This window comes from Seriola lalandi, unplaced genomic scaffold (genome assembly GCF_002814215.2).
Source record: "Seriola lalandi dorsalis isolate HSWRI2012SDOR001 ecotype SW California unplaced genomic scaffold, Sedor1 jcf7180002054585, whole genome shotgun sequence".
NCBI classification, from domain to species: domain Eukaryota; kingdom Metazoa; phylum Chordata; class Actinopteri; order Carangiformes; family Carangidae; genus Seriola; species Seriola lalandi.
The window spans coordinates 2680717-2703613 of record NW_019525138.1 but is presented as its reverse complement, the minus strand read 5'-3'; the positions used below and the strand labels follow the sequence as shown (position 1 = coordinate 2703613).

At 43.2% G+C, this 22897-nt stretch overlaps 1 protein-coding gene across 1 annotated transcript; it reads right to left on the bottom strand.

The window, feature by feature from the left end:
• Positions 1–2157: 2157 nt before the first annotated feature.
• LOC111664293 (poly [ADP-ribose] polymerase tankyrase-2-like) lies at positions 2158–22661 on the bottom strand. The gene is made up of 29 exons (XM_023418822.2): positions 22244–22661; positions 20717–20832; positions 20513–20621; positions 20319–20414; positions 19752–19788; positions 19455–19530; positions 18583–18677; positions 17903–17969; positions 17062–17139; positions 16733–16841; positions 16450–16571; positions 15535–15626; positions 15352–15430; positions 15097–15268; positions 14713–14795; positions 14292–14437; positions 12959–13124; positions 12648–12867; positions 12357–12466; positions 11836–12024; positions 11323–11734; positions 11125–11207; positions 9405–9525; positions 9111–9208; positions 8582–8656; positions 8024–8129; positions 7738–7924; positions 6988–7144; positions 2158–5182 (listed from the first exon to the last, which is right to left on the bottom strand). The coding sequence occupies exons 1-29, from the start codon at positions 22614–22616 to the stop codon at positions 5120–5122; spliced, it is 3837 nt and encodes a 1278-aa protein (XP_023274590.1). The 5' UTR covers positions 22617–22661; the 3' UTR covers positions 2158–5119.
• Positions 22662–22897: the final 236 nt, after the last annotated feature.

Here is a 22897-nt window from a genome sequence, read left to right as displayed (position 1 = left end):
GATTCCTCGGTCAAATTGCATTGTTGGAAATATAGGCACAATGTGTTAGTGTGGAATAAAGTGCTGGTTCTGCTGCATCCATTTGAATTTTTTTTTTGGAATTTTTTTTCATTAGAAAGATTAACCTGCAAAGAAATGTCAAAGTTTAAAGACTGAGGCAGCAGCTCCATCCAGTTCGCCGCCCTCTGGTCTTAATCAGAGCGTAAAATTAGATTTAATGTGTTAAAACATGTTGCTCAGTCAGAAACACAACTGGAGGAAAGGAGTGAACCAAAGGGATTTGGACTAGGTCAGAGGTCAAGTTCAACATCAGATTTCAGGAGGGTTCAGGTGTTAAGACAAAAAGTAGAGCTAATGAAAAAATGTATCTTACTGCATCGTCTGACTTACACTGCAGCTTTCTGCTCTTTGCTCATGTCTCACTTATGTTTTATTTTTAATTTTTTGCAGTGTGAATAATTAATTCTCGTATTCTAACAGAAATCCTGAGCAGATTTTTTTGCTGACGCTCTGTGTCTGTGGATGAAAGTCCCAGACGTCCCGGAGGACGGCCGGCGTTCGGCTGCTCATCAACATGGAGATCAGACAGGAGTGTAATTGGTTTTCTGATTGAAAAATCCTGCGATGAAACAAAGAGTGTCCTTATTCATTCATGTATCTTTGTGATAGATGAAGACTTCAAACACAAAGTTCTCCAGCAAACAGGAAGAGTTGTTTAAAAACCTGATTTTCTGACCTGAAACCTGGTGGACGGCCTCTGACCCAAAATTCATGAATGAGCAGCTGCTTTTGACTTTTAACAGCCGTCATAAATGAATCCTTATGGTTGAAATATAGTGCAAACCTGCTGATTTTTCAGCTTCACCAGCAGGTTCACATTTGTGGTTTGTAAGTGAAACATACTTTAACTTTTCATCTAATATCATGAAACAGCAAATACAGCCAGCCCTGTGTCTTATAAATGATGGGGTTGGGTGTCTGCTTCAGGGGCACTTCAGGGGTGGATGTTGAGGAGCAAAGTGCTGTTCAGTCACTCCCCCTGACCCATGACCCACAGGGATTTGAGCTGGTGACCTTTCAGTCTCAAGTCTGCATCTCTAAGCTCTAGGATGTGTCATGGTGGCCATATTTGTTTGGTTTTTAAGGCCCTTCCCTACTAGTAGCTAAGTTGGATATATCAGTGCCTTCTGAAACGAGAATCGCCTCCATTTGTGTGAAATTTTCTCATAATTGCTGTGAAGTCTTGAGTAATAGCTAAAAAGTGTTTTCTGATGGCACCCTGACCTTTGACCTTTGACCACCAAAAAATCTAATCAGTTCATTCTTGAGTCCAGGTGAATGTTTGTGCCATGGTGTTACTGAGATATCATGTCCACAAGAATATACGGACAACCTGAAAAACAGTACTGCACCGGCTCTGACTGTTGCAGGTGCTGAGGGATAAAAAATTGAGTTTCCCAGAATTCCCGTTTCCAAGAGCAGAGCTGGTAGAGCTGAGCACAGACAGTGTGGACTGACTGATGTTGACGTCTGTATCTGTACCGCTGTCACTCTGACTGACAGGTCCGCTGCAGCCATCAAGACATCAGGAGACTGTCAGAAACCGCACACAGGCAGTGAGTGTATGATGTTGTTGAGCTGTGACACAAAGTGTCTCAGTGTCTCCACTCACACATGACGTGTGAGACACTTTGTGTCACAGCTGCTGTCAAATCATCCAGAAGACTTCTTTCACCGATACTGAACAAAGATATATTATGTTTTTTTTTAAATTTTATTATTTATTTTCAGTTGTGTAATATTTTTTTAGCGTTTAGAGTGTTTTCGTATCTGATGAACAGGACTCTAGTGGTCATTAGAGGAAGTGCAGTTTTTGGCTTGAAGGTTTCTAGACCCAAATGCAGACACACAAAGGAGCCTACCTTTGTTCAGGTTGTTGCAGTGAAGATATTTCAATGAAGAAAACAGGGTTACAGGCTGATGTGGTGACAAGATGGCTGACAGGACAGGAATCCTGGTGAGCATAAAAGCCGGGAAAAAACACTGGGACAGGAAGTAAAATCAACCACAGACACCTGAGGAAAATGCTTTTAAAATAAAACAGGAAATGATATAGAATTTACAGTCAAACACATAAATAGAAACCCACAGACAGAGTCATTAAGAAGTCATTTATTTCTTTGTGTGTCTATCACTGTGCAGGAAGAAGAGTCCAACCTCCACCGACATCCTGATGCTGAGACACTGAGGAAAACCAGAGGGAGGGGGAGGAGAGTGACTGTTTCACACACCTGAATCGAATATCACACCACAGCTTTTTAACCATGATTTATTACTGTGCGTGTCACTGGTAGCTAGCTGTTAGCGCGCTGCTGCATCTTGAACATTAGAAGCCACCAATAGCTTTGTGTATATATTTAACACAGGGTACATTTAGAAAGAAGAAGCTGCATTCCCTCCACACACCCTGTTCACTAACATCTAATGCTGGATGTGTTGGATGTTTTCCTCTTTTCCGCATGTGAAACGTCGAATTTGTTTGCAAAACGCCACAAATCCTGATGCGAAGTTTATTTTTCATTTATCTCATAGAGGCTCAAGGTTGTAAATATGAACAGTTCAGACCTTATAGCACCTTTTTTTTTTTTTTTTTTAATTCATGGTCCCATTTTGGAATGAAACTCTCCACATTCAGCTGCTGGTTCTGCTCTAAAACAGGCGAAAACGAGGAGCCAGCAGTTTGCTGCGAGCCACACAGTCAGACAGCACCACAGTACCATGCATTAGGGCCCATTAACGTCACATCACAGACGACAGGAGAACTCACAACAGCATAACAGTCAGAGTAAATTTACACACACGACATTCAGGTTTTGTTTTTCCTCCTCTGTAGGTTTAACAGTCCCACTGAAGAAAACTAAAGGCAGGTGATTAAATCCGGTTTGTCTCAGACACCAAGCTGCACCCATACTGGACTTCTCTGTAGCGTTATGGACAAATTAACTTCTAAATGTGTGATTGATGTAATGGTTGAATAGTATTTTTAAGATCCCAGACTCAGACAGATATTTAACTTATCATTCAACTGTATGAGCTTTATCACTATATGATTGTATTGAAGGACAGGAACTGATAATAACACCAAAACCTGACTTCATAGGTGATATACTTGATATGCAGATGCATTATTTTGAAAAACTGATGCTACTTAATGTCGCATTTTATCCTAGATTTACCCAGGTTTGAGTTAGCCTGGTTCCAGACTTCTGAGTCACTGTCACGTCTCAGGACCAGAAAGCAGAAGTAAAGATTTATCACAAAAATGGCTGAAAATGTGGACAAGATTGACAGTTACAATAATTAAAAATCAGCATTACTGCATACATCAGCAGGGTTGGTGTTCGTTAGTATTTTACTAAACCTGATTCCTTTTCATTAAGTTTATCTTTCATCGTTTGTCAGTAACTAAAGTTATATATAAAGGTTGAGGTCAAATCCGGGATCAGCTGTTGTTGGAGCAGTTCTTAGTAGCGGCTATGAAATGACTTCACATTAGCATTGATGAAGGTAGCCTAATTAAGAGTTTTGCGATAGCTACATAGCTAATGTTAGCATTGACAGCTGTTAACTTCCCAGTTTTGCTGAGCGCTTTAGCCATTGTTGTGTTTACAAGACAAGAGGTTTTAATACATCCTCTGAGCAGCTACTTGTTCAGGGCAGACCATGCTACAGTGACTCGGTATCAGAAAGTGGGGCTAGCTGGTTAGCATGCTAACTTGCTAACAAAACAAGAGGGATGCTTTCCACCTCTGGAGACAGTTGTTGGTGAGTAAAGAAATGAAGTTTGTTGATGAACTAGACTGGTAAATAAACAGCTGTTAATACTAACGTTTACCATGTAGCAACAGCAAAACTCACATTTAGCTCCTTTAATGTCAACAACCTGATATGAAACATTGATTACTGATTGATATTGACTGTGATGTGGACACGGTCTGGGTGCAGCATGGACTGATCATCATCACAATGCTAGCCAATGAGAGACTGATTTTCATTAAGGCTGATACAGGAAACAGGAAGTGAAGTGGTCAGAGAAAATCAGTTCTTCAGACGCCTCAAAAACCAACAAAGAGACATTTTTTCTTCACATTATAAATATTAATAAACTTACATGCTCGTACAAAAAATAAATATACACAAACATCTTCATAGAATAAAACCAATACTTCACCTCGTTAGGACGTTGCCAGGCAACACATAAGACTTGTTTTCAGAAATGTTTGTCAGGAGAGACTGAGCAAGCGCTGGCCCTTGAGAGAGGACGATGAGTCAAGTTCAAAACATCAGGGCGTCTGCGCTATATTTCAAAGAGGCTTAAAAAACATCATCAGTTTAAACGTTACGTGCTGTTGTACGGATTGAGAATGTGGTTGGACTGAGGGGCCCCAGGGAAACAATTTGTTGTTGGACCCCTATTTAACCCCACTGTCTCATTATTTACCCCAGACACATAGAAACCAAGCAGTGATCTGCAGCTGAGATGGTTGGCTGATTATTTGACTGAAAATTAACTGGCACCTGTGATAATAAACTCAACAGTTTCTGGGTTTTGACTGATGGTCAGATAAAAATAACAATAAGAATATGTTAACTTTAGGGAATAATGACGCATTTAATTCACTGAATAACAGACTATAGAAGACGATGAGATGGACCGGTTGTCGTTGACATTATACTGCTGTGGGGCGTTTGGGGCCCTTGGAGGTCTGTGGCCTCTGGAGGCTTACATTTGTTTTTGTTTTTGTTTTTGGTGGCGACCCTTGTGCAACTGATGTGATGAAACTGACTCGTCCTTTCTAAACGAGCTGGACCCTGAAATCACTGGACGAAACATTTTGAGTGAGAAAAGGACAAAAATCAACAGTCACATCACGTCACATCATGAGACAACTCATAGTTAATAAAGTGCATAAAACAAACGATAGAAAAAAAAACAGGCATCTGATAAAAACCTACATGTTTTATACATTGTATAAATAAAGTTTTTTTTCTTCGTGCATGCAGTTAATGAAGCAGAGGCTCAGCAGAGGGGATGAGATGAGCTCCATGTTTTCCTCCTTCATCCATCTGCAGGAGAGTCCGGCCTCATGATCTCGTAGGTGATCAGGTATTCTGGATAGGCCTGTGGGCAGCAGAGAGGCGTTCACTGACACTCCGTAACAATAAAGAACGTGGTGAAACTGTGATGTTAGAACTTAAAGATTTAAATAAAGATTAATTAAATTAATCAATGAATAAAAACAAAAACTTTTAATATCCTAGGCCAGAATAAAGGATGAAAAAACAAACAAACAAAAAAAACTGAAACTAGTTTCTAGTTTAAATTTATGTATTTTTTGTCTTTATGGTGAATTTTATTTAAGAACTGATAGGCCTATGTCTGATTGTTTGTAAATTTTCCAATTTAAATAAAGAGAAAAAAAAATGTAAAAGTAAAAAACAAACAAAAAAAAACCCAAAACTGAAGGAACAAAGAAATGCTTTAAAAAAAACAAAAACATTAAATAAAAAAAAGTGTAAAAATGAGGAGGCGGGGTTTATGTGCTGGTTGGGAGCAGTAACTTCCTGAATCCTCTGCTGGTTGCCAGGCAACAAATGAGATATTTATGAGATATACTGTATATATATATATATATATATATATATATATATGTCAGCTAACTTGCAGCTGCTTGTGGCGTCACTCTGAATATCGAGCTCTCAGCACAACAGTGAATAAGCGTATTTTCCCAGAATGCACAGCTGCTTCTTTAAGGGTGAAACAGTTTGACGTGAGAGTCAGCCGCTCGTCGCTGAGACTCGTGTCCAGTTGTGTCGTTATGGTTTTGTGGCAGAACTAATCGTGGAGGCTGAGAGCGAGCAGTCAGAGCTGCACACGAACCATCACTGCAGCGGGAGGGAAACATGAAGGATGTGATAATATGACAGCAGCCGCTCTTCATCTTCATCAGTCCTGCTGCTCTCCAGCCATCAGCTGCACATCATTTCACACACTAATAGCAGCGCTGATTGCCTGAGTGGATGTCTTTTCATGCTGGACGGTGAAGAGCCTCTTCTGAACAGCAGGAGACATTACATGTCTAATCGTAAGCTCCCTCCACTTCAACGACCACTCTCTGCCCTTCACAGCAAAACTGAACCCGCTGGCTGCCCATCAACATAAATTATGCCAGTGTTTCCAAATGTTTTAGATAGAATTAAAGAGTTGTTTTCAATATTTAGATATATTTGCTTTCAAAAATCAAAAATAAAAGTTGCTCTTATAACAGAAATACTGTTTTCACTCATTAACTGATTTCAGCTGCTTCTACATTAACATTTTTATTCCTCTGCGCTGGCGAGAGGCGGAGCTGGAGGCCATTTTGTTTTCAGGTTGTCCGTCCGTCTCATTCTCCCGGACACAATATCTCAATAACGCCTTGATAGAAATTTAGCGCAAGCACAAACTAGGACTCAAAGGTGAACTGATTAGATTGTGGTGGTCAAAGGTCAAAGGTCAAAGGTCAAGGTCATGGTGACATCATAAAACATGATTTCAGCCTTGTGAACGCAACATTTTGAGAACTCCTCGAGGGGCAATTATGACAAAATTTCGCACAAATGGTTCATATTTTCTATGACTGTGGATAAACAGGGATGTAATGTAACTAGTTTGAGTAGCGGAGGGATACACCCACAAGGAGGAGATCCTGTTTTCCATCACAGTTAAGCTTCTGTCAGTTAAACTCAACACTTCCTGCAGATGTTTCACATTAAAAGCCCACCAGGTAAGACAAAGGTGATTATATTATATATGTTTTCACATGTTGTATTTACAGTCACCAGAATTAAATGTAGCTTCATCATGTCTTTAGCCAAAACGTCAGACATCTAATGAACCGTATTTGTATGACAGGAGACATTTAAATGATTTTGAATCTTGCTGACCTGCTCTCCTCTGTAGATGACGTACTCGGCGAGGGCGAGGCCGTTGACGCTCGGCCTGCCGGTCACCGAGTGGTGACCCGGCGGCGAGTGAGCCATCTTCATGGCGCTGAACTGCAGAAAGGATTTACCAAGAGTCACCCTGCAGAACAACAGGTGTCTGGGAGGGACAAGAAGAGCAAAAGGCACAAAGACTGTGATCCCCAGAGAAAACAGGATGTAATCTCTCCACTGCAGACTTCAAAATAAAAGACTAAAGAAAGACAGAAGGTAAAAAACAAAAGAGTTTAGCTCATATGAGACATTTTTCACATGCATTTAAAAATCCAACATAAAATAGATCCTACTAATGTTTCTCTCTTTTCATTTCTAACTTTACCACCAATAATTTTCAGCATCATGAACATGATTTTAAACTTCCTGTTAAAGATGTCATAAAATATTTTGAATCTTAAGACCCAAAACTTTTATTTTATTGTAAATGTGATGATTTTAAAGGAAAGAAATCCTGTTTTTTAGATTATCTGGCTGCTTAGAATTAAAAACATTTTTTTTTTTGTATTTCTATTTTTATTTATTACTTTTGACCATTTTATTTTTCCTTTCATATGATTATATTGGTGACGCTGATTTGGAAAGACGTTAAATCTATAAAAATATTTGAATTATTAATTGAAACCATTAATTTGAAACCACTGAACTGAAAGAATAAGGAGTGTGGCTGAGTGAGGGGGCGGAGTCCTGGCGGTTCACCTGTGGCAGACGTAGCAGGAGCGGTCCTTGTGCAGCGGGCAGCCCGTCCCCCCTCCAATCCCGTGTACGTACTGGTTACTCTTCGACGAGTTCTCGGCAAAGTAAATACCGGCACCGAACATCCCGCCGATGTAGGCGTGGCGCTCGTCAAACCCTTTGTGGATGATGGCGTTGACGAACGGGGAGCCTGTGGGGGAGGAGTCAGCACGATCAATACAAACACTGATGACACTAACATTACAACGGTCACCAGTGGCACAGGAGTTTGTCATGGCGATGGTCTGACCGTGGAACAGCATGCGCTCATTGGAGTGGTTGTGGTTCTCCTCGGACACCTCCTTCCTGCGGTGGGTGTACCGCTCCCACAGCTTCTTGTTGCAGACCTTCTGGATCTGGATCACCAGAGAACAGAACACAGATCAGCTCAATCGATCAGATATTAAAAATGAACATAAAATAGTAAAGATCAAACAGTAAAAGATTAAAAGAGAGGAGATGTTTGGAAGAGAATAAAACCAGAAATAAAAGTAGAAATAAAACAAATGATCAGAAATAAAAGTAGGGTATTAAAAGGAAAACAATCCAGAAAGTAATCATAGAATAAAAGGACAAACCAGTAAAACAGCTTAAAATATGTAAATAAATAGAAAGATAAATAAATAAAAATGAATAAAATTCAATTAAAAGCCAGAGTAAAACATTCTCCTGACGACCCTCTTTGTCCCCTCCTGGACACCGTACTCTCTTACATGAATGTTTTGTTCTTATAAACAGCTGCACGCTTGCAGGTGTATGTGTTCACCAGTATCTTAATTAAGTCTGACACAACAACACACTGTGTTACCTTGACCAGGTTGTATCTGTTGAACACTCCTCCAGCATGGCCGCCGTCTCTGTGCTCTCTGATCGTACTCTGCATCTGAGCAACAGACAAGAATCAACAAGAACAAGCTGGGTTAAAACTGGGAAACAGTAACGCCCTGACAGAACTTCTTCCTCGAGGATGACCTGATTAGATTTTGGTGGCTAAAGGTCAAAGGTCAGTGTGACCATAACTCACTTTGTCACTTTGGCCATAATTCACAAATTCATTCACTAATTATGACACAATTGAACTCAAATGTCAATAAGGATAAAGTGAAGTGATGAAATTTTATATCCAAAAGGTCAAAGGTCAACTTTGACCTTATTCAATACTGTAACACTGACATTGTGAACATATTTCCGGACACTTGGCTGGTTGGTGGAGGAAACAACCAGGAGGATGTGATTCTAGTTTTCAGACAATACTGTCACACTGTGATCACCACCATCATCATCATCATCATCATCATCATCAATATTATTATTAGTAGAGGTGTCAGCTGTTGTACCTCTTCCTCTACAGACTGAAACTCCTTGTCGTCGACTGCGAGGTCGATCAGGATGGTTCCACTGTTGGCTGTGTTCAACGTGAGATAAGGGTTCAGACCTGACACACACACACACACACACACACACACACACACACACACACACACACACACACACACACACACACCATCATTATGCAACATATCACTTCACAAAAAAAGTCATAGCTACAAGAAGATATGATTAATATGTAGACTAGTGTGTTTAAGTGTGTGTGTGTGTGTGTGTGTGTGTGTGTGTGTGTGTGTCCTCACTCTGCGGCCCGCTGATGAGTCTCTCCACTCCTTTGATGATCTTGTGTCTGTGTCCGTAGGCGTTGATGCCGATCTCCTTCAGCTCGCGGTGACCCATCTCCACCAGCACATCCAGAGTGATCTGCACACACAAGCACACACACACACACACACACACACACGCACACACACACACGCTCACACACACGCACACACACACACACACACACACATACGGTATCTGAATAATAAGTCGGTTTCATATCAATCTCAGATGCTCTTTAATTTAAAGTCTCACAGACGTCTGTTCCTCCCACCAAGATGTTCAAGTTGCTCTAATTTTAAAGATGCTCGACTCAATATTCTCATATTCACAAAGCATCAGATCACAGTTTGTGTGAAGCTGTTGCTCTTAGTTATGAATCTGCAGAGATTTATCTCCATCTCTGCAGTGTTTCAGCCTCTTGCGGCTCCTAGTTTTGGTTCAGTCTCAGAGTTTCCAGCAGCAGGAAGCTGAATGATGCGTTCGCTATATAAAGTCAGCATTTCTCTACATCAGCAGTTCCCAACCTTTTCCAACTCCTGACCCACCTGGAAATTTTTTAAAAATGTCAGTGGCCCACATCTGACCCCGTAACGATACAGAGGCCAAATAATATGCACAACACTTTTTATTTAAATGATAACGATGGAACACTTTTCTTTTTTGTTCGATGGGTAGAGATCGCTTGTTGATTCACCATTTGGCTCTTGACTCCTTCCTTTTAATTCTTCCTGTTGCTAACCAGCTATCCATTTGGATGTGATCCTATCATTGTTTGGCAAATTATTTAGCCGCCCACTTGCAGTACCTTCACGGCCCGCTAGTGGGCCCCAGCCCACACGTTAGGAACCTCTACATATTTCACTGCCACCTATAACAGTGTCCACTCACTCACTGGCTGCTCTAACATCAGTGAACCGGTGGCCTGTTGCACCGACATGAAATCATTTCATCTCATTTATTTGATGATAAAAGCACCTTTACAGTATCTGTTTCAAAGGTGACACGTGTGTAATCCTTAGTGCTCAATATTTATTCATATTTGAAATAATAAAAACCACTATAGCTCCAACACGTTCTGCTTTATTGTCGTTTTAATAAACTTTTCTTTTGTCTCTTCACTGTCTGACACCTGATGCTCAGGAGACGACTCTGTCACAGTGAACTGCATAGGTCAGAGGTCAGAGGTCAGTGTCGTCCTGCGGCAGGAAATACAACCAAATCTGAACCAGGACGTAAATCTGAGCTGGGAAACTTATCACCTATTGGAAAAGCATTTTACTGAAATTCTTTCAGGCTAAGAATGAATGTGTTGAGTTCGAAGTAGTCTGCAGTCTAAAGCACCATGCTGTGTATTTAGTCTCCCTTTATTTTCTCTCAAAAGGTTCTGTAATATGTAAATATAATTTGGTTCTTTTTAAAGAAACACTACATTGCACTGTATTTATCTGTGACTGAGGCAACTGTTGCCATGTATGCTGTGCTTTTATTTGGTCTTACTCTCTTTTTTGTAGGTTTGCATTCTCACCAGACAGAAAAATAATAAACATGTTTTAAAAAAAAATTTCAGTTAAAGTTTGTATTTCACTTACAGGATGAGGCTCAGTTCTACTTGCATTATAAAACTGTACATGTGTTTCATCCATTCACAGGAAGTTCACCTGCACAGACAAACACTGTGTGTGTCGATGATCTCACCTGCTCTCTGTCAAAGATCTCCAGAAGATGCTCCAGACCCAGGTTCTTCAGGAACTGACGGATACTGAGCTCAACCCCTGGAACTACACACACACACACACACACACACACACACACACACGCACACAGTCTCATGGCTCTTGAAGGAACTGTTGAACTGTTTTTTTTTAACTCTCCATCCTCGTCATCATCACTCACCTTGCTCTTTGTTCTCAGCGCTCACTGATCCCTCGCCGGCTGACAGCAGTGAAAACTCAGGAGACACTGAGGATGATGAAGACGCTGGCGGTGGCGAAGATGAGGACTTTGAAGCAGCAGGAGCATCGGTGGTGGTGCTGCTGCCGCCTGTCTTAGCTGATGTGGTGGCGTCCAGACCAGAAGAGGAAGAGGAGGAAGAGGAAGAGGGGAGGAGGAGGACAGGAGGGGCAGGGCAAGAGGATGAGGAAGAGGTGGAGGGGGAGGAAGAGGAGATAAGTGGCGGGACGACAGCAATGGGTGGAGAACCAGAGGCTGACGCTGCAGCCGCCACGCTGATGACCTGAGGTTTATAACAACCAGGGAGAGCAGAGGGAGGCATCGCCGCTGTCAGCAAGGCCCTGACATCATCAGCCTGCGGGGGGGGGGGGGGGGGGGGGAGAGAGAGACAAAGATGATGAAAGTGAAAAACAGACCAGCGTGTATTATCAATTCATGACTGTACATCAGACGGACCGTGACCAGGTCCAGAGGAGACTGGCCCTCCTGGTTCCGGAGGGTGGGGTCAGCACCGTGAGCCAGTAGGAGCGCACACAGCTGCGTCCGGCCCTTCTGAGAGGCCTCGTGCAGCGGCGTGAACGCCCACTTGTCGGTGGCGTTGACGCAGGCGTCATACTTGATGAGGAGAGCCGCCACGTCCACGTGCTGGAGGACAGAGACAAGATGGGGGAGAGAGAGAGAGCGAGGGATGAACAGATAATGATGGTTGGATCTCTTCAGTCGCTGTTTTTAATCAACTGATCTGACTGGACACACACGCACACACACACACACACACACACACACACACACACACACACACACACACACACACAAATACACACACATCATTTCACTCTTGTGTGTGTCCACTTTCTGTCTCTTCAATCAGCAGCTCATCAATCAGAGGACACTGTGAAAGAGTGTGTGTGTGTGTATGTGAGCGTGTGTGTGTGTGTGTGCGTGTGTGTGTGTGTGTGTGCGCACTCCCTCCTCACCCCGTAGGAGGCAGCGTTGTGCAGAGGAATCAGTCCTCCTTTGTCCTGAGAGTTGACCTCAGCTCCGTGCTGCAGCAGGTACTCAGCCACCTCCAGGTTATTGTAGCCCGCTGTAACACACACACACACACACACACACACACACACACACACACACACACACACACACACACACACACACAGTAGATCAGATTATTCTCTGTGTGTCTGGAGGGTGGAGGTCAGGTGTGTGTTTAGTATGAAGGTGCAGGTACAGTAGGTGTGGCTGTGCAGGTGTGTGTGTTCTGGTACCAGCCAGGTGCAGCGGTGTGGAGTGTCTCCCCTGTGTGTCTCTACAGTTCACGTTGTCGTGTGTGCAGAGTTTCTTCACTCGAGCCAGGCAGCCCTTCTTGGCGGCGTCCAGCAGGGCGGCGTCGCCCCGCAGCAGATCCTGGACGTCCGTGTCGGCGTCCTTCACCAGGTCCAGGGGGGTGTTACCGTCCCGGTTCTTTCGGGTCGGGTTGGCGCCATGCTGGAGACAGGAAGTGACATTACTGACAGCGCTCAGCTGATGTGAGCGTGTGTATGTGTGTGTGTGTGTGTGTGTGTATGTGTGTGTGTACCTGCAGCAGGAGTTTACAGATGTCGTATTTGCCCTTGGCGGCGGCTTCGTGCAGCGGAGTGAACTTCCAGAGGTCGGCCACGTTGACCACGGCTCCGTGAAGAACCAGCAGCTCCGCCACCTCATAGTGACCGTACGAGCAGGCGTTATGGAGCGGGACCAGACCTCTGACACACACACACACACACACACACACACACACACACACACACATACACACACGTTCATATGATGGCAAGAACACAGTAATTATCTTTAGCCGTCATTTTCAGGAAGAATCTGCAGAGTGACATCAATAATTAAACAAAAATATTAAAGATCCATAAATAAGAAATTTGTAGTGTAGAAATTCTGTTCATGCTGTTTTGTTTGTGTCTAAACTCTAAATGTGTAAATTTATGCTCCATAAAAAGCCTCAGAATTCCCACAATACACAACAAGAAAATCGTTCTGCTGATAATCAAACAAAACAAGGAGCCTCTCACTACTGTGTCTGTTACATGGGGAACAATGACTGAGTGACTGAGTGACTGAGTGAGTGAGTTTAAGGTGGTTTTTTCTGTTTATCTGTAAATGATCACATTCAAGTCGTATTTAATATTAATGTTTTTTATTCTAATTGATCCTTATTTGTCACATTTTTTTTTCAGTACAGTTCGAGTGAATCGAACTTCACACTTCCTGTTCTGAAGGTAATTATATAAATAAAATATCTTTTTTTCATCCCTAATTTCATGTTTATCATCGCCTGTTGCTACTGTCACTTTATCTTTGATTCTATTTTCTTTGACTCCATTTTAATTATTATCATTTTAATATTCGTTTAGATACAAATGCTTTAAATCTATTGATTTTGTTTGCACTTTTAATCTAATATTAGATTTACATGTCATTTCTGTTATTATAATCACACTAATTCACTTATAAACTTCATCTGTGAAGCAGCCTTCATCCACAAAATAAAAACAAAGAAAACAAAGAAAAGTTCATTTAAAAAAGAAAAGGAAACAATCTATAACATGGTTATAAAACACTTCATTGTACTGAAACTGAAGTTGATCATCATGTTCAACATGTTCAAGGATGAAAATCTACTTCCAGATTTCACAGAATGTCTTTGAACATAACGCCATTATTGTATTTTTGATCTATTCTTGGATTTTGGCTGTTTTTGATTAATTTTGGTCGATACCAAGGAAATATTGATTTGATTTGATCTCCAGCTCAGATCACAGTGAGAAAGTCTCCATAACAACAGAGCTGTGACCTCACTACACCGTATTTAGAGAGATGAACCCCCCACCTTCCTTGTCTCCCTCCCCCCTCTTCCTCACCCTTTATCCTTGGCGTGCACGTCGGCTCCGTGCTGCAGCAGGAACTGGACAACAGCCAGACGGTTGTAGCCGGCGGCGAAATGCAGCGGCGTCGACTGTCGACCCTCCACGTCCCTGCAGTTCACATTCTGCACCGTACAGAGCTTCTGCAGCGGACGAGAGACACAGACGGACAGGTGTGGACAGAGAGAGAGAGAGAGAGAGGGTGAGGCTAAGATGCAGATGTAACTATGGAGGTTGTGTTTTAGACATTTCTACTTTGACAGTCTCAAGATCTAAAGTAATTCTGCTTTTATCACACGGGAGCCAGAGAAAAATCCTCCAGCTGGACTCTTTAAAATTTCATGGAGAACATCTTAAACATATTATTTAATCTTAAATAATCTTAAAGTGTCTCTTTTTTTCTCAGAGTGTAAACAACCTTGACAGCTTCCAGGTCTCCAGTTTTGGAGGCTTCCAGCAGCTGACGGTCGACCTCCGAGTTCCCGATGAGAACTCCCTCTGCTGAGAGGAACAAAGAAGCAGAAAGAGAAAAAAACAGCACATTAGAAAACTTGGAGAATTCATCTCTGATTTCTTTTTCATTAGAAAAGCTAAAAAGCATAGTTTTTTTTTTAAGCAATAAAACGTTCAATGTGGCGCCATAAGGAGCATTTTCCCAGTTCACCGTGTCCGAACTTGACTAGTCTGCACAGAGCCGACCAGTCAAATTCACCCACAGCAAGCTGGGAAACCTTTCTCCATGGAGCTGGTTTGGTGCATGAGGTCATCGTCATGTTGCATGATGGGGTAAATCCAACAGCACCTTGCAGTATCTCCTGCACGCTCTTGTTGCCCAGCTGTGAGGGAGAGAGGCCCTGCAGCGACGTGAGCAGCGGGTCACCGCCGGCGTTCAGCAGCAGCCTGCAGGTCTGCAGGTGTCCGCAGTGAGCGGCCCGGTGCAGCGCCGTCTGACCCAGGTGATCCACCGCGTTCACCTGGAAGGAGGTGACATCACACTTGGTCATAATGCTGCAGCGCTACCCGACGTTCATACAGTCGTTCAGCTCAGGTTTCTGACCTTGGCTTCGTGTTTGACCAACACCTCGATGACGTCGTTGTGGCCTTTCTCTGACGCCAGGTGGAGAGGAGTCAGCAGGCTGAAGGAGACACACACACGTGGTTTTAGATATTTTTACTCTTTGGTTTCTGTTTCTTCTTCATCCTTGAACAGAGCTGAACCATCACACTCCTCCATACTCACTCCTTCGTTTTCTCGTTGACGTTGGCTCCTTTCCTCAGCAGAAGTTCACACACTTGTTTCCTCTTCGTGTACGGAGAGGCAGACACACAATGCTGAGGTGTAGACACACACACACACACACACACACACACACACACACACACACACACACACAAACACCAGTGCTTTTAATAAAATAGTAAAAGAGGCTATTTGTAAGTTTTCTCTGCAGCTATCATTGCATTTACAAGAGCAGAGTTTATAATACGTCCTCTGAGCAGCTACGTCTTCAGGACAGACCGGAGGATACAGGAAGTAGCTATCAGAAAGTGACGAGACAGGCCGGGGCTAACTGGTTAGCATGCTATCTTCAGTGAAAGTGAATAACAACAAGAGATAACATTGGTGTTTGTTTCAACTGTTGGTGAGTAAAGGAATGAAGTTTGATGCTGATGCATCAAACAGCTGCTAATGCTAACGTTAGCTGTGTAGCAATAGTAAAAACTTACAAATAGCTCCTTTAAATCTCTTTGAAAGACTTGAAGAACTGACCTTTACTAGAGAACATGAGTTTTTTCTTTTAGATAATTATCATTATTACTTTATATTCTTTTTTACTGTATTACTTCATGATCCATTGAAAGCCTTCTATGAGACTCAGCTACGAACAAAAATAATGAGTCTCATGAGTCAATTTGGATAATATGAAAACAATTTAGGAACAGTAAAGTAAATTAAATTGTAGGCATCCAAGGAGAAAAAAAAGAAAATTAAATAAATTACAAAAAAAAAAGTAGATACCTAATACATAAAATATCAAACACAGGAACCAAACCAATCCAAAAAACTAAAACAAAACAAACCTGCCTGATACTCAAAACCCTTTATAAACAAGGGTTTTTCTGAAGATAATATAATTATTAAGCTGTGTCTCACCAGGGCCGTCTCCTGAGTGAGTGGGTGTTTGAAGTTGATGGTCTCCAGGCTCAGATGCTTCTTGACTCGAACCACGTCGGCCTCCCGGGCCGCCGCCAGCAGGCTGTGACCTCTGAACTCATCTGTCAATCATCAAAGTCAGAGACCGGGGTCAGGCACAGACATGATAGGTTAGGATTTATTGCGCAAAGCTCCATCTTAGAGCAGCTTTACAAACTGAGCCAGGATCAGTCTGTTTTATAAACTTGGAGCTGATGTGAATAAAACAGGAAACAGGACGTACAGGCGAGCCGCTCTTTCAGCTGAGAGGTCGGGGCGAGGTCAATGGAGCTTTTATTGTGACAGTTCAGGAAGGTGGGGTCAGCTCCGTAGCTCAGCAGGAGAGAACACACCTGAGCACAGACACACAGGTACAGTCAACAACAACAGAGTCCAGCGTCACACTCTGACACACAGGTCATGGGTTCGTGATATAAACTGTGCTGTGATTGACTGAGCTTGAATGGAATGAAACTGATCAGAGGTCAGACTGCTGCTGATTTTAGATGAGACTGAGAGCAGCTGACACCCCCTGCTGTGAGGACACCTACGGTGAAGGGGGTTGGACTTTACCTCCACTCGGTTCTTGGAAGCGGCTTCATGTAGAGGAGTGAACTGCCACAGGTCCATGGCGTTAACACAGGCTCCGTGCTGAACAGTCAGACAGATGAGACGGTCATTAGGTTGCAGTCAGGAGAACATGTGAGTGTAGCTCCCTCTAGTGGCCACTCTGAGTTACTGTGATCTGATTTGAGGAAGTCCCTCTCCTTTTCATGTTAACATATGTTCACTGATCTAAACAAACATGTAGGACTCAGACATGTGTCTGACATTTACGAGCCACACATTTCAACATGAAACGTGACGCTGCTGCGGCTTCTAATACACAAGTAAACAATGTTAATCGCTTTCGTGAAACACGGCCTACAGTGTTCTCACCTTGTGTTTTCACTGTTTGTTTGTTTGTTTGTCTGCAGGATTACACAAAAAGTACTGAACCAGGACCAGGACCAGGACCAGGACCAGGACCAGGGCCAGGGCCAGGACCAGGACCAGGGAAAAGCACAAAATTGTGCATCTGAACTTTTTTATCACTTTGCTTAACATTGTGAGACATGGCATTTTTCAGCATTTACATTAATTTATCAGGAAATAATGTCTAAAAACCATTTATCTCAGAGGGGTTTAAAGTCTTTACAAGAAACAACATCACCTGTTTTTATAGCGAAAAGGGAAACGTCCCTTTAGCAGGAAGAAAATCAATAAAAAGGGAGAAAACTCAGGAAGGGCAGAGAGGAGGGATCCCTGTCCTGGACATGCAGAGTTTATAAATGGAGGAGCAACAGGAATAACAAGAGTAAAATGACACTAAATAAAGTGCAAACATATATGAAGAATATGAAGAGACACAAACCTTCACCAGCAGCTCAGTGACCTCATAGTGACCGTATGAACAGGCGTTATGAAGAGGAACCAGGTCCCTGAAACACACACACACACACACACACACACACACACACACACACACACACACACACACACACATACACACACACTACTGTTAGTAGTTAGTAGCACTACTACTGCTGCTCCTAGTGTTTATGACTGGGTAAATCTGTAAATCTAAACACTTCCTACAGGCACATGACGTCAACACTTCATGTGGCAAATAACACATTCATTTTTTTTAAGCCCAGAAAACATTGTGGGGAGTTTGCAGGTAGAAACCTCCACCAATCAGAACGCAGCACAGTGTACCGGATGTAGCCTGAGAGGTGACACCCAGGGGAAAAAAATCCCACAATGCTGCTGCTCTTAAAGCTTAGTGCTGTGAGGATGTGGTGATAATTGAAAGTGAGTCAGATGAGCACATCAACATATTCATCAGCTGCTCTCTTCTCTCATTTACATTTTGGCAGCTGGACGAGGAGAAGACGACGACTGGTCAGAGTGTTCATCAAACTCAAAGTGTAAAAAGTGAAAAAAAAATGATGGGACAAATATGATATATAATATATAATATATAATTGTGAGAAGTGAAATGGAAGCTCAATCACTCAGCAACTGAAAAAACACACACTCTCAGCGCCTCACCCCTTGTCCTTGGCGTGCACGTCAGCGCCGTGCTGCAGTAACAGCTGGACGGTCTTGACCCGGTTGTATCCGGCCGCCAGGTGCAAGGGCGTCGACTGAAAAACAACCCACTGATGATCAGAGTCAAGTCAGAGACACAGGACACAAAAAAAGACTTGGTGTTCACTTCTGCATGTGGAGGGGCAAATCTGGCCTGAGACCTGCAGACTGGAGCTGCATCCTCAAAACAAAAAGGCCCAGATTCCAAACACAGATCTGACAGAGTTTTGTCACCATTACTGCCTGAACGTACCTGAGGAAGGTGACTTTCATTAGCAGCTAATGCTAACAAAGTCAAACAATGTTTGAGTTTTCTGCTCCATCATGCAGCTTTTGTTTTCTGACATCTGCACATTTCTGAAATTAAAGTAGCTGCATGCCTAAAAAGGTGTAAATGTATGTAATGTTAATGTATTTACTGTACATGACAGCAGGACTGAGAAGACATGTGTTTTTTGCACACCAGTATGGCAGCTATTAGCAGCTGTGACAGTAACTGCAGGACCTGAACAGGCCAGAGCCAGATCACGTTTAGTCCTCTGGAGCTACAGACCTGAGCTGGTCTGAATCCATCGGACACAGAAACAGAACGAAACTCAGGTAAATCATTTCTCTGACTGTTAACAAGACCTTCCTACAGACGGTTTAAAAGCTGCATCATTAAGCTCAGATTGTGCCTCCATTCAGCAAGTACATGCAAACGAACAGAGACAGGCATTTTAGAAAAGTCTTGAGCCAGATGTAAGTGAGTTTCCTTTGTGCTTAGTTTAAAGGTCAGAGGTCAGTGCTAAAGGTAGAAGGGGGAAAAACATACTGTAAAACCTGCTGCTCACCTTTCGTCCATCACTGGCGTGACAGTTGACATTGAGCGGCGTCAGCAGAGCCATCAGCTTCTCCTCGTTCCCGCTCCTGCAAGGACATCAGCAACATGTCGGACCAACACAGTCTCTCACACTCTAACTGTTTGTTTCATCAGACCAACAAAGGTTCACTCAGTTCACTGTCAACGTCTGACCTCTACTCAGAGAGCAAAGAAAAAGGAGAGCGAGGCTGTTGTGGTGTGTCTGCCGAGCGACAGTTTGATTCTGTGGATTTGATTACAAACAGTTATGGAGACTAAACGACTGTACCTGGCGCTCTCCAGAAGCTCATCTTTTCTGTATTCACCTGAAAAACAAAGAAAAACAGACACAACTCTTTACTGTCAGTGTGCACATTGGTGAAATGACTCTTTCTTCAAGTTTGAACGCATTTGTATAATTGACACTTTTTGAAACTGAACCCTGTTGATCTCAAAGTCACACACGGAGATAAACAGTTTTTTTTTTTTTTTAAAAACAGATGAAACGACGAAACACAAAATGGAAACTTGTTGTTGTTGTTGTTGTGCTGTCAGTGAAGTTAAAAGGACAAAAAAAAGGGTGGATGATGGGTCCCTGTGGGCAGAGTTTGGGGCATGGCTGAGCGCAGTGACTGCTTTGTTGTGACATCACAAAGTTACAGGAAGTCCTGACGGCTGGTTTTAAGGCTCAGTGTCTGAATACAGGCTGTGTGCATTTCTCTGTGGATTGAGGCTTTGATACTTTCACAGTATTAATATAGAACCTAGACCTGCTTTATAATCAAACAACACATGGACATCTACCTTTATACTTTATGGACCTTTAAGATGTAACGTCACCACGGATGCTCCTCACCTGTCAGCACTGCTTTGGTGGAGAGTTCTGCCAGATCCAGAGCAGTTCGACCGTCTGTGTTCCTGATGGTCGGCTCGGCTCCGTGCTGCAGCAACACTACACACACACACATACACACACACACACCATCACATCTACATATGGAGGTACATACACTTCCTCCACTATTAGCATCTGTAGGTTTGTTTTGGTACCTATACACACGTCGATCTTGCCCTTGATGGCTGCCTCATGAAGCGGAGTGTAGTTCCAGTTGTCTCTGGCGTTTGCGTCCGCGCCGTGATGAAGCAACAAACTTACCACCTGCACAGAAACGACACGACACGACACAGTTCTATACGGTTCTTTAACATTTACAGGGTTAACAGCTGGTCAGAGGGTCGGGTGGCGAGCTGTACCTCAGCGTGGCCGAAGGAGCAGGCGTTGTGGAGGGAAATCAGCCCTCCGTCGTCCCTGGCGTGGACATTGGCTCCGTTCTGGAGGAGGAAGTCCACCACGTCTTTACGACCAAAACCTGAGGAACCAGAAAGACGGAGTGTCAGAAAACATTAGTGAGCTCTGGGGTTTATTATTCATGTACTGTCTGATCCCTCAGATGTCTTTGTGTTTCCTTTTGTTCCATCGCAATAAATTATTCAGTAAATTTACAGTAAAGCAGACGCTGCAGACGCTGACGTGGCTTCACAAGGACGAAGCCGTTTCAACTATAAAACCACTATCATCGAGGTGGAGAAGCACCGACAGCAACCTTCAGGACTGTCATGTATGTTTATTTAACTCAGAGGCATCCTAAGCTGGAAGCTGGTCTAGGTGGATTTGCTGTGGCAGAGTCAGTTTGTCTCCAGACCAGAAACACTTCTACTGACTGAGCCTCAACAGGGAGTGAATCCAGGAGAGTGTTAAGTGTTTTCTCTCGTTTGTGCCGGGGCAATGAGAGAGAAGAAGAAAAGTTAAATCCCAAACAGGAATAAAAAAAGGGGTAAGGAGTTAAAAACTCTTTGTTTCATGTGCACATGCAGATGGTTTGATGTTAATAGCTTTTGTGGTGTTTCTGTTTCAGGTAATTTAATGTCATCCAGTACAAGGGTTGTCTCCCAGGCTCTCTCTCAGCAGCGCTCGTCTTCATCAGGCTCTAAGAAGGCCCACCCTCCCCTGGTGTTGGCTCCATGTCCTTATGGACCTGATTAGGTGATGATCCCTCAAGACCGAGGTAGAGGAGGACTGCACGAAGGTGGATGTTATTCATGCTTGAAATTTTCAACAACCCAAAACACATACAATACAACAAAAGTTTAACGTCAAACTTTCTGAATAATCACTCAAAGAGTTGAACTGCACTTGCATGAAACGGGAGCTGTCTGGCCTTGTGCATATCTTCCATCATACTACAGCTAATCAACAGCACTACAGGATGTTTCACGCTCAACACTCGACTCCTATAAAGCTGTGGAATATGTCTTCATTAGATTACTGGGGAGGCTGAGACTAAAATCTGATTTCCTTGCTGGAAATCTGAATTCTGGAGGCCAGCAACAAAGAAAGAGCTGAACATCGCTCCATGTCTCGTCTTTATCTTAAAACAATTGTGAAACAAATCCTTATAGCTCCTGTTAACAGACACATAAACATATCAGAATGGAAAGATTCAAGTGATATTCGTTGTGCTTCAACAAGACTTGGATGAATTTATTTGATGCTCTGATATCTTTCCAAAATGCTAAATAATTGTCAGTGCAGTGAGAGTGTGACACAAAGAGGAGGAAGTCGTCAGCATATAAAGAGAGTTTAACCTCCAGCTCTGCTGATTCCAGTAGAGTCAGAGATCAGAGGCTTTTAATCTGGAATTTGTCAAATGTCTAAACAAGAGACAGTGAGACAGAAGAGAAGTTAAAGATTTATTAGACATCAGCCTGAGTGTGTCTCACCTGCAGCGAAGTGCAGTGGCGTGGACTTCCTCCCCGCCGTGTCCCGACTGTTCACGTTCTCGGCCATCACCATTTTACGAACTCTCTCCAGGTCCCCGCTGCGACAGGCCTCAAACAGCTCCCTGCTGGCCTCTCCGGCCCCTGACCTGCCGCCGCCGCCGCCACCACTACCGGGCTCCACCGCCACCTCTGCCACTACGGGCCCCAGGGACACGGCTCCACCCCCGAGACCGGACACTCCTGAACACCTCCGGCCGGACAACATGGACGATGGCGAACGGCCTCGGCCCAGTTTCAGGCTGCTGGTTCTGGAGAGTTTGGAGTGAGAGCAGCAGGTGGCTGAACCCCAGAACCCTGCAGCCACTGAGGCCATGCAGGACAACTAGACCCGGTCTCAGAAGAGACACAGGAACCTGTAACGAACCAGAAGACAAAAGAAGAGAAGGATTATGGCGCTTTCTAAAATAAAGAAGAAACACTTTACATCTTTATTTATTTCTATTATTAACTTTCTATTTTTATGAATCTAATCTTCATAATCTGGACTGTGTGGGTGAGGTTGGATCACATTGTGAAATAAACTTCTTCTAGCTGAGCCCCACCAACTTCAACCCAGTGGGAGGAGTTTAGAGAAGCTATAGAGAAAACCTTAAA

Bases quoted from the DNA above. Each gene is read 5' to 3' on its own strand.
- LOC111664293 (XM_023418822.2), bottom strand. From the start codon at position 22,616: ATGGCCTCAGTGGCTGCAGGGTTCTGGGGTTCAGCCACCTGCTGCTCT. The intron at 17,140-17,902 runs GTTTGTGTCTCT...CTGACTGTTCAG, and splicing joins TCACTGAGCTGCTGGTGAAG to CACGGAGCCTGTGTTAACGC. The intron at 8,657-9,110 runs GTACAACAGCTG...TCTGTTGCTCAG, and splicing joins TTCAGTCTGTAGAGGAAGAG to ATGCAGAGTACGATCAGAGA.